Source organism: Nematostella vectensis, chromosome 2 (genome assembly GCF_932526225.1).
Source record: "Nematostella vectensis chromosome 2, jaNemVect1.1, whole genome shotgun sequence".
Classification (NCBI taxonomy): domain Eukaryota; kingdom Metazoa; phylum Cnidaria; class Anthozoa; order Actiniaria; family Edwardsiidae; genus Nematostella; species Nematostella vectensis.
Genome location: NC_064035.1, coordinates 3,248,369 through 3,268,839, shown reverse-complemented (window position 1 = coordinate 3,268,839; position 20,471 = coordinate 3,248,369). Strand labels below are relative to the sequence as shown.

Sequence of the window (20,471 nt, the reverse complement as noted above, 5' to 3'; positions counted from 1 at the left end):
TGATTTCATCTCTTTACTTTTTTTGTTTGGAGAACTGAAACGTAGTAACTTCTTTTGGAATTACCATCCATTCATACATTTTTTTATCACTGCCTTTATTATTTCAATTTATTTTTTCAAATGGTACTTTTTTAGATTGCCATTTCTTTATTGGGATTCCTGTGGCATAGTCGAGCCCGAAGGCCTACCCAGAATGCATTGTTTTCCAAAATGGTGGACGAAGCACAATAATACATCGTGTGTGGTGTTCCTTCTTCGGCAAGACAGAAAAAGCCAATAACCTTAACTTTTTTAAACGGTATTCTGTCATTAAGGTAGGTTTCTCATATCTAATAGCCAAATCTTAACTGATATGCAGATCAAAATGCCTCAAAAGTAGAAGAATCTAGTTGTAAATTCGAGTCGCCGAATGATGTGTTATCTAAAGCTCACCTACAGTACTTATTATTTTATCGGTGCCGCGATTTGCACTGCAAGGCACACTCCTGCGATCTACTCCATATCGACAGATTCGATTCTGGCTTCCGTAAATCAAACGCAGTACGGATCGTACGGATCAGTATTCCGACTAGAAAATGCTTTTCGTACAGACATTTTAATAATTCTTATTTTTATCGAGGTAACACTTATTTCTCCAACTTTCATTATTCTCAGTTGTTTAGAAACATAGAGCGCTGGGGCGACACGAGGTACGATCGTCGACTACAATCGTCTCTCCAAGTCTACAGTCTCTCCCGCGTAAAGAACATAAGATAACTATACCGTGAAAAGATGCATATTTCTAATCAATCCATCTTCATGAATTAATAGCTACTCGTTTTGAATCTCAAAATTTGCGGAAAGTGAAAATTCATGAACAAAAAATAAAGGTCTGTGTGAATAAGCCTTACAGTCGTGCGTGTCGAACCGTGCATAAAGTTTTTGACAGGATTTTGACGAGTTTGATAATTTTTCCGTGGTTTCTCACAGCCAAACATGTTGCTTTATATCCATTATAAAAGACAGGCCTTTCTACAAACTCCTTCTTTTTGGTGAGTAAGCATGGTGGCAGTACAAGTAACATTTGCCTTATCATCAGCCTCTCTACTTCAATATATTGTGAAGCTGCAACATCAATTTTCTTCGGTGGTGGGCAAACTTTTGGTGCACTGACAAAAGTATTTGCTTCATTATAGCATTTGATAACTTTTTGAAGGAACATTCGGCTGACATGAACTATGAACTGCTATTGCTTTCTCGCTATAACCTTCATGGAAAAGATCTAAAATTCGTTCTCTGTGAAGAATTGGCAAACAACGACCATTGTCGTAAATTCCGCCATTTTGATTTAGGCAAAGCTGGTCGTTTGCTGTTGACAAAAAGTTTAAATATTAAATAAAATTTCAGGCTGCGGATCGAAAAAAAAAAGTATTATGCAAATGAGTAGAGCTTAAGAAAGTTTTTATCTGCATTCATGTTGCATGATCAAAAGATACTTTACGGGTTTGAATTACCTGAGTTACCTAAATCAATAAAGATCCAGGCGTAAGTCATCAAACTCGTCAAAAACTTACCAATGGTCTGACGTGCACGACTGTAATACTTTCTATTTGTACAGACATTCTCGAAGTAATGAGTTGTAAGTAATTTCAGCAAATCTGACTTCTATACCGTAAAAAAAGACCATCCCCAAAGGCAAGAAATCTTCCTGAATTTATTAGCTACTTGTTTGAAATCCCAAAATTCACAGAAATAGGAAGAATTCACTTCTCTTTCACGAATGTTAGCTATTTCCACAAATTCGGAGATAAAAAACCTGTAGATGTTAGTTTCATATTGCTTGAAAGATTGCTTGCCTTGAAAAATGCATCTTTTTACAGTAAAGCTATCTTATATAGTCCTTCATGTTAGGAGACAATTATCCTCTACCCAGGCAAAACTAAACATTACAACCACAGGCCCGTACCCAGGATTTTTCTTGGGGGGGGTGGGTGCGAAACCCCAAAAAAGTGGACCTATTTCTTCCAGGGGGAGGGAGGGGGAGGGCGGGAGCTCTCTGATAACAATCTAACAACCTCTTAAAGAACAAAAAGGAAAAGCATATTCTACTGAAGCCAGGGTGTGGATCTGTACAAATAGTCACTGCAGAAATCAAAAGTATTTTTAAATGCATTAATGAATTAAAATTTAATTTACTTAATTTTGTTTATTATAATGAATTTTATCAAGCCCATCTTAAATAAGGCTTCCTTGGTGTCCTGGAAAATTTGTTGTTTTCTATGGAGTTTCAGTAAGTAGCAGAGCTGTCAACTCACCCACATTTTTGTGATTCATGCATTCTCTGTATTCAATTGAATTGGCTCTCTTGGGTTTTTTCACATTATTGTATTTTACCAAAGTCACAAGCTTTTTTTCCAAGTTGTGTTGATTTATCCAGTTTATCCGCTACCCTTGTACTGAGAAATCTTTTCAATTTTGTTTGATAGAATTTAATGCACCTTAAAACAGGAGTCGTCAAAGATGAAGATTTGCATAATCTTGCAGTAGAGATTGGAAAAAGATGGAAGGCATTAGGAAGGGTTCTCAGGTTGAAAGATTCTGAACTGGACATGATAGATGAAGATGAAAGTAAACTGAAAGAAAAGAGTAACAAGATGCTAACAGCTTGGCAAAGACATGAGGGGAAAGCTGCAACTTACAAAGTTCTTGATTCTGCCCTGCGCAACCCTATTGTATTGAGGGTTGACCTAGCAGAGAAGTTTTGCTATACTTCTGATTATGTTTAAGTACTCAGCCAATATCATTTTTTACTGGGGATAACTGTGGTGCTTAAGAATGAACTGGAGGTTATCTTAATTTACTACTTTGTCTACTCATACCCAAGGTTTAAATCATGTCTTGATTACTTGATAAACATTGTGTCCTTCACAAACTTTATGAAACTCGAAATACCAATTATAAATGTAGCCCTTTGTTGCTAATAATAACAAATGCTTAACTTCAATTTTGTTATTGTTTTATTTGTTTCTTTCTAAGATGAAACCTCTATCTCTTATTGAATGTCATTACTTTTATGGATGTCATTACTTCTATGAGAAAGTTGCAATAAAAACTATATAATTCTATTGGTAGTGTTTATATGTTGTTAAACATATTCTAAATTCATGTGGACATTCTATAGCCTTCCCATTTGACTGTTTTTTTCCTTAACTATATGATAGTATAAATAAAATGATGGTTGAAGGCTTTCATAGAAAGTGCTCAATACTCGAAAGTAGAGCGGTGTATAGTGTTGGTTTGAGAAAAATACAAACTACATAGGTTTCCCTACAGGTCTGTTTCGTGGTTGCCCACTCATCAGGGGATTTAATGAGAATATTCCTACCATCGTATATATACTATTAACATTGAAATTTACATAATAATAGACTGATAGTTTTAGCTAAGGCGGCGAGAGGAACAATAGCGAGTTACATAAATATGCAGGGCGGAACGTGTGAAAAATTGATAGCGCGAAAATTTAACGGTGACGGGATTAACAGTTCTAATTGTTTCGTAGCAGGGCTTTGTTTCTGTGGCGGCACGAGGACACGAGTTCATTGCGTTTATTTAGAGTTGATAGTTTGGGTTGGCAGATGATCGTCAGCTTTTCCTTGAGGCAGAGGTTGCAACGCTTAGTGGTACTGTTGTAGGCGGAGTGGGAAGAAAGAATGCGCCATGAAATAAAGTACTCAATCATGTTGTCCTTGAGAGTCCAGACGTGTTTGCTGAGTTCGGTGGAGTTTCTGTGTTTGGCGTGTCGGAATGATGCGGTGTGGTTTCTGTACCTGGTCTTGAAGCTGTTTTCAGTGAGCCCGACGTATGTTTCCGAGGTGTTGTTGTCTTTTCGAGTTACGGTAGCTTGGTTGATAACTTGGTAGATAGTATAAATATATATATTTTTTTAGTTAAACGCAAATTTACCCATAAGGGATAGCACATTGAGGGGTTGTCACAGCAATTTTAAGATATAGAGATACCTAACATTACAGGCAAACATACTTTCAATTTTTCTCAAATTCTATAATGGCTCCAGCTCTACTTTGACTTTGTTCTCTTTGCTTGCCTATGCCCTCTACCCCCAAAGAGATAGCATTTGGTGTATAAGGAATAGGATATTAAATACATGATGGTACTAGTCTGCAACTAATTTAATATCCTGATATACATCCAGATATTCCATATTATGGCACTTTCATTTGGCACCAAAATATTTTTGTCTAAACAATATAAACGCATAAATATTCTTGTTGTTTACTTTGTGATTACAAGTAAAATAGTAAATGCTATAAACAATGGAGGCAATTATATTGTTCATAATAATGACTTTAGTTAACAACCAGTTTTATCCTAACACCCATTTACTTTTAGGGAAGGGTCATTATTTAATAAGCTATCAGATATATGACAGCATCGATCATATTGACGGTGCACGTTTCTCAAGTGGTCCAGGTAAGCAATGAATAAGAAGTATCGCCTATGGCGCAAGGGTTCTCGGGAATTGCATTGTGCAAATCGCGAGACGACAGAAAAAAAAAAACAGTTGCATTTTATGACTGGGCTACCACAGGTTCCCAGTAACGAGGGGGGGGGGGGGGGGGGGTGCTATGTTTAGGAGGAGGGTTGCATTTTTTTGAGCGTCGATTTGGGGGAGGGCCTCAAATTTTGATAACAGGGTTTAGGGGAGGGCCTTATTTTTTAAACAGATATTCTGGCCAAATCCCGAGCCTAATTGGAGTCTGGAATTTCAATTTTTTTTTCTGAGGACAACCCCAGACCTCCTTCAAAATAGATAAATGAATATGGTGCGCCTTCTGCTTGCACTTTCATGACTTTCCTTTGTCTAGCAGTGAAATACGTTATCCCCTAAAGTTTGGCTTCTTCCTTTTTTTTTGTCTTTTGCAGTTTTGGTTTTATTACTTTCCATCGCTGAATTTACGAATTTTAATTCGTGTTAAAGTCCCCCCCCCCCCCCTACTAAGTTTTCAGATTGGTGGTATGAAAAGATATGTTAACAAGTTTCAGCTGGAAAGGAGATAATGATAGAAGCACAGAGCAGAGGTGAATAGGCGTTTTTGCAGCACAATGGGAGAAGGGCCTAAGATCATAAAATGGTGATCTTAATATGTCACACAGGAGATGATAAGATAAATCAGCACACTTATAATTGAAATGCGCTATCTCATATTTATTCATGCAATTTAACTGCGTTTGGGTTGAACAGAAGCGCTATAAGGTTTGTCTTATACTATCGAGTTTTAAGTACGGGAGACTCGTCAAAAAGTATTTCAGAAACGATATACATAAATAATAGGTGTGTCATCATCTATCATTATGACTAAAAAATCTTACGAATCTAACCTTGTACACCACTTCATAATTTTGAACATGAGCCGGTTATGTAATTTTCTATCTAAATCTCTTGAAGTCAAATTGACACATAGACATTTTAAAGTCACACGAAAATATCAGTCCTTGGATGGAACTATTTTCATCAAGCAATAGGTAATAGTGTTAAATGGGTGAAATTATGAGAAGCTGCGAATGTCCGGCGTGCAGTTTGTAATGCCTATCGTTTTGTACAGTCACTAATTAGGGCAAATATTTCCAAAGTTTTCACAGCAGTAGAATTGCTGCTCACCAAACAACACCCACTGGTCCTCTCTTAGTGTTATAAGATCTTCGATATCAATATTCATTAGCGACTCGAGGTCTGCCGTTGATTCTTCAGCTGACTCACTCGGGGACAATTCATCAGCTGACCGCACTGCGGAAAGCCCTTCCACTGACCCTACCGGGGAAAGTACATTCACTGACCTCACCAGGGAGGGTCCTAAGTGAGCTGATTCTTCAGCGCTGCTATTGTTCTCGATACTCCAATATTCTTCTTGTCCCACACGCGTATCAGCGGAGCGAAGCATCTCTCGAAGATCGGCAATGTATTCCGCAGCCATCCATATGATGTCTGTCTTAGTAGGTTTGACAGCCTTATCCGACATCGGTAGTATGTCTTTGAGTTGTACAATTCGTTCGTTAAGCGTCTTGACTCTTGCCCTCTCCCGAGCGTTTGCAGCTTTCCGTAGCTTACTGACCCCCGTCAGCCTTGCCGTACGTCGCCTCTTCTTCCTAGTCGACTCAAACTCTCTGTCATCGGTAGAGATGCACTCTGGCATGTTTTTCCTCTCCTTGCGGGAATCACTCTTACTCCCTTCTCCCAGTTCTAACTGATACCCAAGTGCTCTGCCGGCCCCAATGAAATGGAGTCTGGAGATAACACCCCTACTTATCAGTTATCTTAAGAACATAAAAGCTTAGAGCCGTATCTGCGATAATACCCATGTTACAAGAATAGCCTGCAAGACGCAAAGATCCTAGAGAACGATTCTTAATTGAGCGTATCGATCCAGCGACTATTGAGTCCTCCCCCGTATATCTGACTTTAAGCTTCCCCTCGAAAAGTTAAGCCCTAAATCTTCTATCAGAATCATTAGAGCTGTAAACAACAAATTAGGAGATCCTGCTGTGTGTCGAAATGGCAGCTCCGGATTGAGATAAGGATCTGGTTAAGTACTTCGCCAGAGCTGGAATTCCACTTCCCTTATTCCTGGGAGTCGTCATCGTAATTCGCGATGAGAAATCTACAAAACCCAAAACTGATCAGACGTTTTCGATTTTAGGGCACAGTACGATATATAAGTTACACGAATCCATCTGAATGTATCTGAGTCTTACTTATACCTGTCCGGTGTACAGTTGTGCGATTTATCCCAAAGAAGCCAATAATGGTGTAGCATTTCGATAAATTATGCGTTACGTCAATTTATCGTGTAACATTTGAACTAAAGCACTTTTTGTTACGAGTACCTTCCCCTTCTAGATAACAATTCAGGTCACAAAAGGCCAGTACATTAAAAGTGGTAGTATTTTAATGGAATGAATGACTAAGGGATTAAATACTGTGAAATATATCAATACTGGAGCAGATAGTAGTGAGTGAAAATCATCTCTGATAGTAAAAAAGAAGATGAACTTCACATTTCAGTTAAGTTCAGTTCTGAAGGTCAAATCTTAGAATCGAACTAAAACTCATCCTCTTCTCGGTAATACGAAGTCTTCTCGTCCTTGTAAATAGAGTCCTTGGACTAGCTATATCCATGTATACAACTTGTATACTTTTTGGGGAGAGGGGTGGGTGACGTTGCGCCAAGTCTCACCATCAAAGAATTTGAAAATTCTGCAACACAAAACTCGCCCGATATTACCGTAAACAGACTCAAGAATTTAAAAACTACTGAATGAGTGCTTAGGGAGGTGGAAAATAGAGTCGTCTAAAGTGTTCCTATCGGATCAAGCATTTTAACGAGCCGTCAAGCCTATGATACCTGGATGCACTCTAAGCCTCTCTGCTATTGGAGGTGCTCGTTGACGTATAATGGGATTTACGCGTGATACCAAGCTCATCCCGATATGTTTTTGTATAAACAAATGATTAAATACAGATTACAATCGCTAACAGAATCCAATGAATCTGAACTTTCCACGCTAGAGTGTGGAAATGGCTTTTTGCGGCTCGAGAGTGTTTTGATAAGGAAGCAAGTTAAAGGGGACCGCCCATTCAGCCGATAACACACTAGACACTAGGGTGCCATCTACGCCAACAAACAACGACAACAGCAATAGAAAGGCTATTTTAAAGCCAATAAATTAATCAGTTCAAGGTATGTGGCTTAATAAAAGTCCCTCATATGTTGCATCGACGATTGATAGGAATACCTGTGGGCAGGTTGTTTATTTAAGATTTTTTTTCCCTGAATTAAAGCACTTCTTTGTCGATCTTGACTTACTACGTGGAAAATATGTCAACATATACCCCATTTTTGTACAGAAAAGTGCAAAGGAGATTATTTTGCGAATACTTTCAAAAGTATAAAAATTTTTTCGTGAACTCTTGAGGAAGGAATAGGCGAAGTATTAAATTAATGGCTTCAGTGCTTCTGTTATCGATCAATTTCTTATTAATAGACGTTATCTTTAGACGGTATACACCGTAGATCATAAACGGAAATAAATCCATACTTGAAACCACAAAAAGGATAAGGATACTAAGTCACTCGATCACACCAATTGATAAATGTTACGATTTCTCGAAATATGATACTCAAACCAACTTGTGGGTCAAATTTGTTCCCCATCTTATAAGAGAGACCATATGCATTCATGTCCCCAGGTGACCGTATGGCGCACCATCCGGCCACGGGTAGTGTGTCCTTTTGGCGGTATGGACGCGACTTAATCCTTCTAGCGAAAGATTCTAAACAGGCGATGGCACCACCCACGAGCAGTTTCATATTTGACAAGGGCCCTGACAGGCCCGCTTATTTATTTTTTAATCACGTATTTCAGGCCTTTGTTGACCCCCAAATCCCGTTCCCGCTCCAGGGTATTAAAATCTCTTTCCCAGTTAAAAAAACGACGAATCCAGTTTCCCTTTTTACCCCTCCAAGTTATGTTGACAGTCGGTAAAGAAATGATCAAGAACAAAATGATTTTATGAAAAAATCTTTAGAAAAAGAAAGTGGATAACAAACCTTGGCTAAAAGGCATAGAAAAAGTCCACGGTCTGCCCGTTTTCCTTACTTGGGATCATTATATATCTTACTGGAGGAAGTAACGCAACGTTTTTCTCAGAGCATCTCCCAAAAAAATAAGAATGCGTTAGCAGAATGCCTCAAAAGCGCCCGATATCAAACTTGCCCCCTACTCACCCCTTTAGCAACATTAAGAAATTCCAGTGTAGTAAATACGAGGGGACGGGGAGGACTTAAAACACTTTAATTTCTTTGACGTACAACCATTGTGACCTAACAAGGCATGGCATGGCGCGTTGACCTCCTATCCTCTTTTATGTCGTACGTTGCCAGTTTTATTCAATAAAATTAAAATCATTTGTCCAAGCCATATGCACAATCCAACGCGTTTACACCAGACAGGTATAAAAATGCTGTACAGTAGTGTGGATCAGAGCTGTGCCCTACGCATGCTTGATAAGTAACAATACATGATCATAGTCTCACATGTGTATGGTTGCTATTGCGTTGGTACGTATACGTCTGAGCAGGTGCCCTTCACATGTTTAAGCGCGTGACCTGCACAGGATAAATCACGTGATCATTGTTGCTATGGATACGTATACTGCGTCTGTGCCGGTGCCTTCAGAGCGACGTTTACACTCTTGGACTCGGCCACCACCCGTACGCTCAAATACGAGAGTAGCCCGTCTACAGTCAAGTTTTGCGTCTGCATTACGCCCTCATACGCCGCGGCCTCTGACTCGAACGCCGCCGCGATCTCAGACGCCTTGGCTTGTGCTGTGGCCAGGATGATGCTGACATCCGCGTCGGCTTTCCGCATGTTGATGTCGGCCGCGCTGATAGCCTCTTGCTTACGGGTGTTCGCTTGGATCAAAAGGCGTGGTCTCTGGGTTTCTGCAAGCTTGATGTTTTCTTTAGCTGTCTCCTGTTGTAATAAACAAAAAGCGTTAAAATACAACGTCGACTTAGTTTTTTTCTTTTCATAAAAGCCTCTGTTATGGTGCTAAAAAGCGTGTAACACTCACCAACCCCAGCATGCAAGTGTCATGCGCCCCTCCTACTCATTCAGCCACGCCCCTCCTTCTCATTCAGCCACGCCCCTCCTACTCATTCAGCCACACCCCTCCTACTCATTCAGTCACACCCCCTACTCATTCAGCCACGCCCCTCTTACTCATCCGTAACATTTGCTTTTCATCTAACCCCTTTTGTGGTATTCGTCTATCATGAGTACAGTATGGCTTATTTAATAAGGGTTCTTATGTTATCCAATCAGTAGCAAAACAGGAACACTATGAAAATATTGGGAGCACAGCCACGCCCCTACTAGTCATTTCCCCCCAGTGCCCCACCCCCTGCTACGGCCCTGTCTCACTATACTTTACGATTCTCGCTTTAATAAGATGCGTACCTTGGCTCGTATCGTTCGAACTTTGTATAAGTACCTTGGCTCGTATCGTTCGAACTTTGTTTAAACTTTGTTTTAGTACCTTGGCTCGTATCGTTCGAACTTTGTTTAAACTTTGTTTTAGTACCTTGGCTCGTATCGTTCGAACTTTGTTTAAACTTTGTTTTAGTACCTTGGCTCGTATCGTTCGAACTTTGTTTAAACTTTGTTTTAGTACCTTGGCTCGTATCGTTCGAACTTTGTTTAAACTTTGTTTTAGTACCTTGGCTCGTATCGTTCGAACTTTGTTTAAACTTTGTTTTAGTACCTTGGGCCGTATCGTTCGAACCTTTTTTCAGTATCTTGTCTCGTATTGCAGACTCGTACGAAGAGGGCCTTTTAATGTTGCTTATTTGCAGGTCTGTGAGGTCCGCGCTAACGTTGTCAAAGCGCAGCGCGGTCCGAGTGCGCACGTGTTCTTGAAAGACAGCTCTCTTGTTCTGGAACTCGGCGGTGGTGAATTCGCTGCAAGGTTCGTACAAGGCCGATGTCGCTAGTAACCTACACAGCAAACAAAACAAGGCTTGTACCCAACCAGGGCTAGTAGCTTACATAAGCCAGCGAAACAGACTGGAAAAGGGCTTAAGAAAGCATCCGGAAAAAGCCAGTTCCAGAGGTTCTTGCCGATATCCATAAGGGCCTTTTATGGCTCTGCTACCCTTTAGCGTGTTTCAAGCTGTTTGTGGACAAGAAATAAATTGATTTGCTAACAGAATATTATTTGTGCATAGAGGATTAACGAGTACAGCTGAAAAATGCATTGTTTCGCTATTTCTTAGGCGTTGAAATTACTGTTGACCACGCCTATTTAGTTATTCCATATGATGACCTTCTAAGGGGAGTCCCATACTAGAGTTTCTGCATCACCTGAAAACCGAAAGCGCAGCGAAAGAATGCCATGGCGAACAGCCCCTTGCCATTGGGACTATTAGGGACCTCAAGCAAGACGGGGGCGACGGTGAGAAGATTGTGAAAAATATGCGTTTTAAGCTAAGCGCTCGATTCTATCAGGGACTTTACGCAAATAGAACGGCGACGGTAGGAGACTAAAAACGCCAGACGTGAAATGAACTCCGAAATGGACTCTCTTGTGATATGATGTTTTAGACGTTTTCTTCAACGTTTCCAACGTTTCCAAGACGTAAGAACACCAAGTCTAGAACGGGGACGGGAAGTATGTGCTGTATAAAGAACACCTTTATGGCACGTTATAGTATCTTTACGCCTTTTTGAACTATAAGTTAAACTTTTTTTGAGCATTTTTAAACTTTTAAGTGCTAAGCATTAAAGCTCTTTTTGCTCATATTCTCCTTCTCTGGAACTGTAGGTATGTATTGGGGGGGGGGGGTAGGTCTTAATTGTAGGCAATTGAAATATATTGTCCGCCGTAAATTCCTTTACTAATATAAAGTATGCTGTATACGTTGTGCATATACCTTAAGATGGTGACGAAGTTGTCATGGCTGCGGTATTCTTGGATTATACTTCTCAAGTCGTTAGGTCTTGCTCTGTACTGGAACTGCTGTCGTATTTCAATTTCAAGACCGTCCTTTTTCAGACACGTAAGATTTTTAAATATAAGGGTCTTGAAGACACTGGGGAACTTAACGAACTGGAACCCTGGAGTCCCGAGGTGCAGCCCAGACGTTCGAACATCCGACCCTAGTTCTGTTTTTGTCAGGTCATACCATACACCAACTATGAAAAGAGAAACAACACATTACCTATATATATAGAGAGAGAAATTTGTTGCAAATCAGAGCTTATAAATCCTTTTATAATGAGCCATTCTTTCGAACCGATGTGAACCGAACTAACCGAGAGTGGAATTTCCGTTCCCTTATGGTATTAGCTACCCTGGGTACCAGAGCCTCCAGTCTTGCTCGTCGCGGCATTTTGGTTCAGCGTCACTGGAGGAGAGAAGTCTGGAGGCTCTGGTACCCAGGGTAGGTACCCTTTGCAGACGCGTATTAAAGGGCGCGCGCACCCACATAGACCACAAAAATGGGAAATTGTTAAAAATCTTTTTGCCATAAATAGCTAAACTCCTACGCAAGCGAATAGCGTGACAGAGGTCAGAACGACTGTGTAGGAGACTATAAAAAACTGCCCCCCCCTCCCCCCCTAAATCACTGCCCCCTCTTCCCACAAATCCTAGCTACGCGTCTTTTTGGAAGGTTTTCATTTTCTTCTCTTTCTATTAACGCTGGGATTTTTGTCGGCCTTGGGATGCCCTAGTATTACTCATTATACATGGTTTAAATAGTCTGTGTTACTCCATCATGGCGGTGTATTCGTGTTCATACATTACATACAATATAAAACCAGATGCATTTAGTCGAACTTAGTCATTCATGTTGTTTGAACTATGAACATGGTGAAACCTTGATAATATTGCGACAGAGTCTACGAAAAGAACGTTTCGTAGTTGGGTCACCAGTGCATATTTTAAATTAAGGAGAATTTTTTTTCTGTATATTTATTTTCAAGGATCCTAAAGACTAGATCCTCGGATCTAATTTTCCCGGCTAGCCTGCGGGAAACTCGGTCTCCTATTTCGCAAACAAGGCAGGAAAGGCTTTGTAACAGAAACCTCTGCTCAGGAAGGAAATTGAGGCACTTGACTGTAAAATGAACTTTTCAGAACTCTACCAAAATTTATCTAGGAACTCTCGAATTTCCCAGTTACTAAATTGCAGGCGCCATATCATTTTCGCACTGACTAGACACTAGAGGCAGCCGGATGGAGTCCTAAAAAACGAACGGTCCGCCAGTTAAAAATAATCCTATGTATGAATTAAAATATTATATATCTATCTATCCCAAAACTTGTTACCATTGGTTGGGAATCCCCATGAAGGTATTGGTACATTATGTTAATCGAACGATTATCGTCTTTTAAGGTTCTTACCTTACCTTCTTCGAGTCGCTTCAATGAGGTCGCCACTAGAGCGATAACAAAAATGATGGATGCAGATATGATGATAAGCGAAGCTTTTTTGGCCGGGGACATTTTCCACCTCGTTTGATGTGTGCAACAATTCTAAGATCACATGCCTAGAAAACGAATGCTATAAAGAACGCTTCTTTTTAGAATTAAAACCAAGGAAAAAATGTTAAATAAATCAACTAACGATTTGAATTTTTAAAAGTGTTATTGGCTTGTTTTGTTGTAACCAACTTTTGTTGGGAGGTCAATCAAATAGAGAATTCCGTTTCGTAGTCACTAAATCTATCTTCGGGGTAATGTTAAGCGAGAGCGATGTAGATGACCGATCGAGTATCTCCAAGTGACACTATTGCAAGGAAAGGAATGGTGAAAAAACTTATATACTTTGCTGTATTCATTTGCTGTTTCCTGTTAGTTCTTCTGTTGCCGCTAAGTTTCTCCTATGTCACTTACTATGAGGTAAATAAACACTTATCTATTACAGCCAGCATATGAAAGCTTATGAGAGATTCACGACAAAACACGTTCTGGTCCTGGATTGCCCTGAAGAAAAATTGGTCTTAGTCATAATCAGTCTTAAATATCAGTTAAAGTATTGTCATTACCAATGTACCGAATTCCCATACGATATTTAAAGCATTTTGATCCTAATGCCAACAATCCTGTAGACCTATTATAAATATTATCGCGATGCCATCGAAACTGGTTGTTTGCATCAGGTTATATGCATAACTCTTGTTTATCTAGACCTGATACGCTAGATTGCGGCCATGTTTGGGTCTGGTAAATGATTTTCAAGCGTAAAAAAGTAAGCGTAATTTTAAAAGTCCATGTTAACTAATTTGTGTTAATCTACGGTATTATGTATTTTGCGGCGCTGTTTGTTTTTTTAATCGTTCAGACATTAAGATAAATTAAGTACTTTTATTATATTAGCTTGGGTCCAGTCCCCTAGAATCAGCGAACTCTGAAACTTTGCGTGTGCGCCACGTAGACTGTGTATTTTTCATGCTAGTGTTTTTCGGCTCGGTCACGCATCTTCGATTAAAAATGTTGTAATATTCCGTGTAACCCTCCACAGTACGGCTTGATGAAGCGCAAGTCTACCGGTAAAGTAGACAACAGTAAGACCTACACGGCCGGGAGGTATATGATCGGTCCAGACTTCACCTTCAAGAAGTACCAAGCAGATTTGCACTTCGTGCAGCTTGATACTTTCGCAGTTTTCACTAGCGGCAAGCTAGAGGTTAGACTATCTGCCGCCTTTCAGTTTTACCTACTTCCCGAGGACCTCGGAGAGCTTCACAAGGAATACGACTTGTTCTCATAGCCTGTGGTGAAGAGTACAGGGTTGTCGGCGATTAAAGGTATTGAGGGGGTGGTGGTTTGTTCGTGTTTTGGGCGATTAAAGGAACTGAGGGGCCTGGTTTGTTCGGTTGCATGCCCGTGTATGTTTCAAGTGCAGGAAAGGGCGAAGTATCGCTTGTTTTGCTGCCAGTGGGTATTGAAAGAACGAAGGTGTCTGCAATTAAAGGTACGGAGGAAAGTTGTAAAGATATTCTTGTATGTGCGCAGGGGGCATTTGGCGGGGGGTAATATCACTGGGCTGTCGGAAATTACAGGTTTACAGTGGGAAAGTGGTGTGTCCTGTGTGTGTTAATGTGCGGGGAGGGGGGGGGGGTGGCTTGCTCTTCTACGTAGTTTAACAAAATGCTTAGATTTGACAAGATTTTGAAGATTGGGGATGAAATAACCATATATCAGTTTATTCCTACCATTTTTTGGAAGATGGAACCATATTTGAGCTGAACCCTAAAACAAGCACTTTCGATATTCCCAAAGTTCAATAAAATGATTTCCATACAAGCAACTTTTTCTGCTCACCATAGGCGAAGCAGCTCTTCCCCCTTTAGACGAGTACATTCGCGTCAAAGTGGAGAAGATCTTATTTGATAAGCTCGTTAGTCGCCTAGAGGGCACCTGCTGCCGGGCAGGGTGTCAACAAAGAGGTACATGCAAATCAGGGTGCAAACCACGTGACACATGCGCATGTGCAGACAAGGGATTATTCCTGGAGGTTCGCTCATTCCAGCTCCTCTCGGTCTTCATACCCAATGACGTCAAGAGTCGTTATCTGAGTCAGGTGATCGAGACAGCCAATGAGGAGAGAGAAACGTTTGTTCAAAGGGAGAAAGTAAGTTAGATATGTGCCCTATAATTGTAGTCGTACCCTTTTTTTCCGCACGATCGACTTAAAATAGTTATGGAGACAACGATCTGTGGCCTCGAAAAAATTGAAAGCAAAAATAGATTGTATAATGCACTTTTTTTTATAAGAACGTCTAATTTTCAGTTGAGGCTTGGCCGTTCTTATTTTTGGGAAATTTAAAGGCTGCATATGTTCTTAACGATGCTTTTAAATTTTAGTGTATATAAGAATATAATACCCAATGAATTATTAAGAAGAGAATTACTCTAATGATCAATAGCAATAATAAGGCTGTTATTATGAGTACAATTTGATTCTGCATTTAAGAACGCATCAGGACTAAAAAAGAAAAAAATCTGCTATCTGAACCTCGGCATGTTTTTAGCATGTTCTTAAAATTAAGTGAAATCTAAGCTTGGGCGTTCTTATAAAAAAGGTTCTTATATAAAAAAAGGTGTATGAAAATATAAAATATAATAATAATGATAATAATAACGTCTTTTGTTACACAATGGTTCTGACGAAACTGAATCCAAGATTCCCGGAATGTTTCCAGTTCGTTTTTTATCCAATAACCTTTTACATTTCATTCATTTTATAATTCCTACCTGAGCTTTTTTTTTTTTTTCGTTTCGAATTGACAAATATTCATGTATGGCTTGCATTTTCTCTACAGCTTGTCAGAAAAGAAACCGAGAAACTCATAAAAGACATCGACAACGAGGCTGCAGTTATCCTCCAGAATACCTCGGTCCAGGCCTCACTCGCCAAGAGCCGTGCTACTGCGACTGCGCAACTCCAGGTCGAGGCTGCACGGAATGCGGGGCTCACGTCAGTCTACCAGATGCTTGGAATCACAGCAGAGAAACACAAGGCTTCCTTCAACTACCTCCGCTCGTTACGTAAGAGACAGGACATGTCAGTTAACGTGGACTACACCACTCTGATGGCGCGGGGGGACTAGCAGTTTGACTAACGATGGAGACGTGGTATAAACATGTCTCTAAATTTATGTTCACGTTTTTTAAAACGTTGGCAGAGCTCTGCCGAGTTTATGGTAGAATAAGTCAGCAATCAAGTTTAGGGACGCTCCTTTTATATCTCGGTTTCTGTGCCTCGGCGTCCCAGCACTCGAACTCGATGCTTAAAGGTCCTGTAAACACCCCGTGGGTCATTTCTGGGATATAATAGAAAATCTGGCGTAGAATACGAATATCGACAGCTCAGAATATTTCCTTTTCTGGAAACACTTTTTTGTTTTGACATTCGAGGCATCAAAACATTGAAACAACCAATCACAGATCAAATTGTAAGATGACGTCATAACACTCGCTGGACCTAAGTAAAGAAAACATGGCGGCCATAGAGAGACGAGAATAAGAGCATGAAACAAAATCTTTCTGCTTTTTGGTAGGGTTTTTAGACGTATCAAAACAAGACTTGTAGAAAAGCCTTTGGGTGCAAAGATGTGGTAAAAATTTATATTTCGAATGGCTATGTTCGGTGGGAAAGTCCAATTCGCTAAAGTCAATAGATGACGGTGAGGATGATGGTCATCACGATTGAATTACAGCTTGGAAGCGTAATTATACTGGAATTCGAAGGCACACTTAGTGGTGGACAAGCAGGCATGGATTCTTGACCCTGGAGTTGACTATTCAGTACTGCAAATGGTTTTCGTCGCGTCCTCCGAAGCTCATAATGCATGCATAAGTACATGCCTTACGGTGTGTTGTGTTTAGTCTCAATATAAGTTATATATGCAGCCCGTCCGAGTTTGTCGGTCGATCATGAACATTCAGTATTCAAATTGCCTTGTGCAGGCGCTGTTAAAAGCTGAATGGGGTCTAGAATTTTTCAAAGGTGCTTCAATTTATGAAAACTATTACAATAGCTTTGTGCTTAAAAAGGATTGGACCACAGAACCACACCTGGATCAGCCACTGCAGAAAATTACTTGACACATACAGTATTTCATATTTGTTCTAATGACTTAATAGAGGTATAAGCTTAAATCATCTCATCTCCTACACACAAAAAGCATGTGGTACACAGAAATCAAATAAAATCAATCATAATATCAAATAAAACAAATAGAAGACATTTTTTTTTTGCTTGGCTTGTACCAACCAGCCCATCTATTGTATAACTCTTAAATTTAAATATTTGTCAATAGAGCATGAATGGGCTACGACTTGATAGCCGAAAGGCTGAATGGGCTTAGGATTTATATGCCTTGAAGCTTAATTGCCCGGGGGGGTTGGGAGGGGGGGGGAGTATTTAGTTATAAACATGATGGAAGGGTCCAAAAGCTCAAAATGTCATACACGCAAAAAGGATGGAAATTTGCAACCCCCAAAATACACAAGCCTGTTGGTAAAATGTTCAATCCCAAGGAAATGCAGTGGACACGTTATGTTGTAAATGTTTTTACAGCATATGTATAATGCAATATGTCTTGAAAAAAATAATCATTTTCATGAGCTTATCATTCTTCTTCTAAACAATTTTACTCCAACAGAATTCTAATGATTTGGATTCTTTCTGGTAGAAAATTTTCAGTCAGAGTAAATGGGAGAAAAGTGGAAACAATTTGTCCAATCATACAATTTTTACAATCAAGCACCATACATAAAAGTGATGTGAAATAATCATAGATCCCCTCTCATTTCAAAAGCCCATTGCACCTTTTGAATGCACAATATGCTGTGTCTTATATTATGTTTTAGTTCGAATTAAAAAACCCAGAAGTATAATACTGTGTTAGCTCTGGGGATTTAATACATAGAAACTCTTTAACCAACCTTCATCCATATGCTCTTGGTTTATACTCGGATCATACTAAAAGTAGAAAAACCTTCCCTCGCTAGAAAACATGTTATTACTAGAAAACCTATTTTCAACAAGGGGTCCATGGTCCCTTACGATACTCCATCAACAGAACAGTGGTAAAACAAAGCCAAATGGTAAGATTTCACTCGTAAAAAGAAAGTGGATGGGCTCAATTTGCTCAATAAAACGGTCAATTGTATTCACAGAGCTTAATTCTATTATGCAAATGGTACCATTTTAGAATATCTGCTTAAAAGGGTTACAATTATTCGCCTTTTTGGGGGAAGGTTTTAGTTTTCCAATAGGAATATCGAACAGTTTTATGCGAAAATAACTTCGCCGCCCAAAACTAACTGCAATCTCAATCGTCATTATGATGCTTCCCAAAGAGTTAAAATGTTTATATCGTCAAAACGTTACTATTTAAGAGCATAACTATGTTTAATGTGGCTTCTGAAAGAATAATAAATCACCAAACAATTCAATTCAAATCACAACAACGATTCATGAATGAAAATACGACGATGAGTCGACGGCTGCATCGTAATATTTTTATTTCAGTCATCTCATCCTACATTAGGGGTTTTATAAGGAGTGTGAAATTAGCGCGGAGGGTTAAAAAGGAAGAGGAAAAAGGTAGAGAACGGGAGATTACATACCATTCCACCTTTTTCTTTTCCTTTGTGTGATTTTTACACACGCGCAAGTTATCTTACGTCTTGAAAAGGACGTTAAAAAGCATGATACGTCGTCTTCATGCCTACCTGAAGACGACAGATCACTCGCGAGTAAACGACTTTGTGAGAGTTGCGTTACAGAATAGTCCGCAGTGATAGCAGGCCTGTATCACCGCTTAATGTAACAACTGCCGCTTAATGTAACACTAATGCTTAATGTAACAAAAATCGCCGCTTAATGTAACACTAACGCTTAATGTAACAACAAATCAACGCTTAATGTAATAAAACAGTTAACGCTTAATGTAACAAATTTTCAACGCTTAATGTAATAACGGACTTAACGCTTAATGTAAGAACACTCGACGCTTAATGTAATAATCATAAATTTAATTCACAACTCTCGTAGCTCAAGTTATGATGACGTAATTGATGACGTCATGTCACGTGTCCATTTTTCTGGACCCCCTTTGACCTCAAGACAACTTGGCCTAATTTTGGTCGTGTCACAACTCTCGTAGCTCAGGATATGACTTTTCCTAGTTATGATGACGTCATTAATGACGTAATCTCACGTGTTCCTTTTGTGGACCCCCCCCTTGACCTCAAGACAACTTGTCCTAAGTTTGGTCGTGTCACAACTCCCGTACCTCAAGATATTGATATTCGTATTTGTGATGACATCATTGATGATGCAACGCTAAATGACCCCCCGTTACACCCCCATAACGCTAAGACGACTTTTCCCTACGTTGGGTTGTCTTGCGAATTGTTCTTTCAAAATCTATCCAAATTCTATATCCAAATTCATGGTTATTACATTAAGCGTCGAGTGTTCTTACATTAAGCGTTAAGTCCGTTATTACATTAAGCGTTGAAAATTTGTTACATTAAGCGTTAGTGTTACATTAAGCGGCGATTTTTAATACATTAAGCGTTAAGTCCGTTATTACATTAAGCGTTAGTGTTACATTAAGCGGCAGTTGTTACATTAAGCGGTGATACAAGGCCTGTCTCATTAACGTCCAGCCTCAGATTTCACCAGAATTCTAAGACAAGCTAAGAACAAGTCGAGGCTCATATAGCAGCAAAATATTATTTTGTTAGTGTGATAGAATGCAGAATCTTATTATAGTGTTTATAATAACAAGTATAAATATCATTATAATCATTGTTATTGATCATATGATTCATGAGATCATAATTATACAATGAAATTAAAGAAAATCGGTAAGAGTAAAAAAGGCAAGCGGGAGACATTCAAAATAATATTAGTGGAATTGCTTTATTTTATTAGTTCTGGGTTCTTTTCCAATTTACTAGGGTTTTTGCCTTGCTTGAAGCAGGGCTAAATGATGATCTAAATGATCTAAAGTCTAGTTGTTCGTTATGGTACAAATACCCATGAGCAACCTCTCGCCAAATCCTCAAGCAAGGCATAAACCCTTGTTAATTGGAACAGATCCCAGATCTACAAAAAATTATCTAGTCTTGCTTGTTCGTAACCAAGCTGATATTTGGGATAATCCCTAAAAAACTGAAATGACTGAAGAGAATTTTTAGTTTTAATTTACCTTTATTATTCACTCTAAAGGCCTGATATACAGCAGCAGACATTTTTAACACTTTCATTAAACGAAAAAAAATAAAGGCCTGAAAGTACTACTGAAAAAGAATGAGAGAATTGGGTTTCCTGTGGCGTTACATGCCTTACCTGTGTCCTTGAGTATTGCCTTAATTTTAACTC

General features: G+C 39.5%; 2 protein-coding genes and 2 long non-coding RNA genes across 4 annotated transcripts; 2 read left to right on the top strand and 2 right to left on the bottom strand.

The window, feature by feature from the left end:
• The first annotated feature begins 3 nt into the window (after positions 1-3).
• LOC125561013 lies at positions 4-2,597 on the top strand. Its single transcript, XR_007307011.1, has 2 exons — positions 4-314; positions 2,488-2,597. It is a non-coding gene; the product is annotated as an uncharacterized LOC125561013 (long non-coding RNA).
• A 2,429-nt stretch (positions 2,598-5,026) lies between these two features.
• LOC116619576 lies at positions 5,027-6,636 on the bottom strand. Its single transcript, XM_032384492.2, has 2 exons — positions 6,590-6,636; positions 5,027-6,282 (listed from the first exon to the last, which is right to left on the bottom strand). Exons 1-2 carry the CDS (start codon positions 6,634-6,636, stop codon positions 5,607-5,609), a joined length of 723 nt encoding a protein of 240 aa, XP_032240383.2. The 3' UTR covers positions 5,027-5,606.
• Positions 6,637-8,834: 2,198 nt separating this feature from the next.
• Positions 8,835-12,088, bottom strand: LOC116619574. The gene is made up of 2 exons (XR_004296748.2): positions 11,493-12,088; positions 8,835-9,534 (listed from the first exon to the last, which is right to left on the bottom strand). It is a non-coding gene; the product is annotated as an uncharacterized LOC116619574 (long non-coding RNA).
• A 1,891-nt stretch (positions 12,089-13,979) lies between these two features.
• Positions 13,980-17,318, top strand: LOC116619573. Its single transcript, XM_048724397.1, has 4 exons — positions 13,980-14,335; positions 14,467-14,540; positions 14,896-15,200; positions 15,892-17,318. The coding sequence occupies exons 1-4, from the start codon at positions 14,097-14,099 to the stop codon at positions 16,177-16,179; spliced, it is 906 nt and encodes a 301-aa protein (XP_048580354.1). The 5' UTR covers positions 13,980-14,096; the 3' UTR covers positions 16,180-17,318.
• The last annotated feature ends 3,153 nt before the right edge of the window (positions 17,319-20,471 follow it).

Coding starts and splice junctions, on each gene's coding strand:
- LOC116619573 (XM_048724397.1), top strand. CDS start 14,097: ATGAAGCGCAAGTCTACCGGTAAAGTAGACAACAGTAAGACCTACACG. Junction 14,336..14,466: donor GAATACGACTTGTTCTCATA/GCCTGTGGTGAA, acceptor GTATGTTTCAAG/TGCAGGAAAGGGCGAAGTAT. Junction 15,201..15,891: donor CGTTTGTTCAAAGGGAGAAA/GTAAGTTAGATA, acceptor TTTTCTCTACAG/CTTGTCAGAAAAGAAACCGA.
- LOC116619576 (XM_032384492.2), bottom strand. CDS start 6,636: ATGACGACTCCCAGGAATAAGGGAAGTGGAATTCCAGCTCTGGCGAA. Junction 6,283..6,589: donor GGAATTCCAGCTCTGGCGAA/GTACTTAACCAG, acceptor TGTTATCTCCAG/ACTCCATTTCATTGGGGCCG.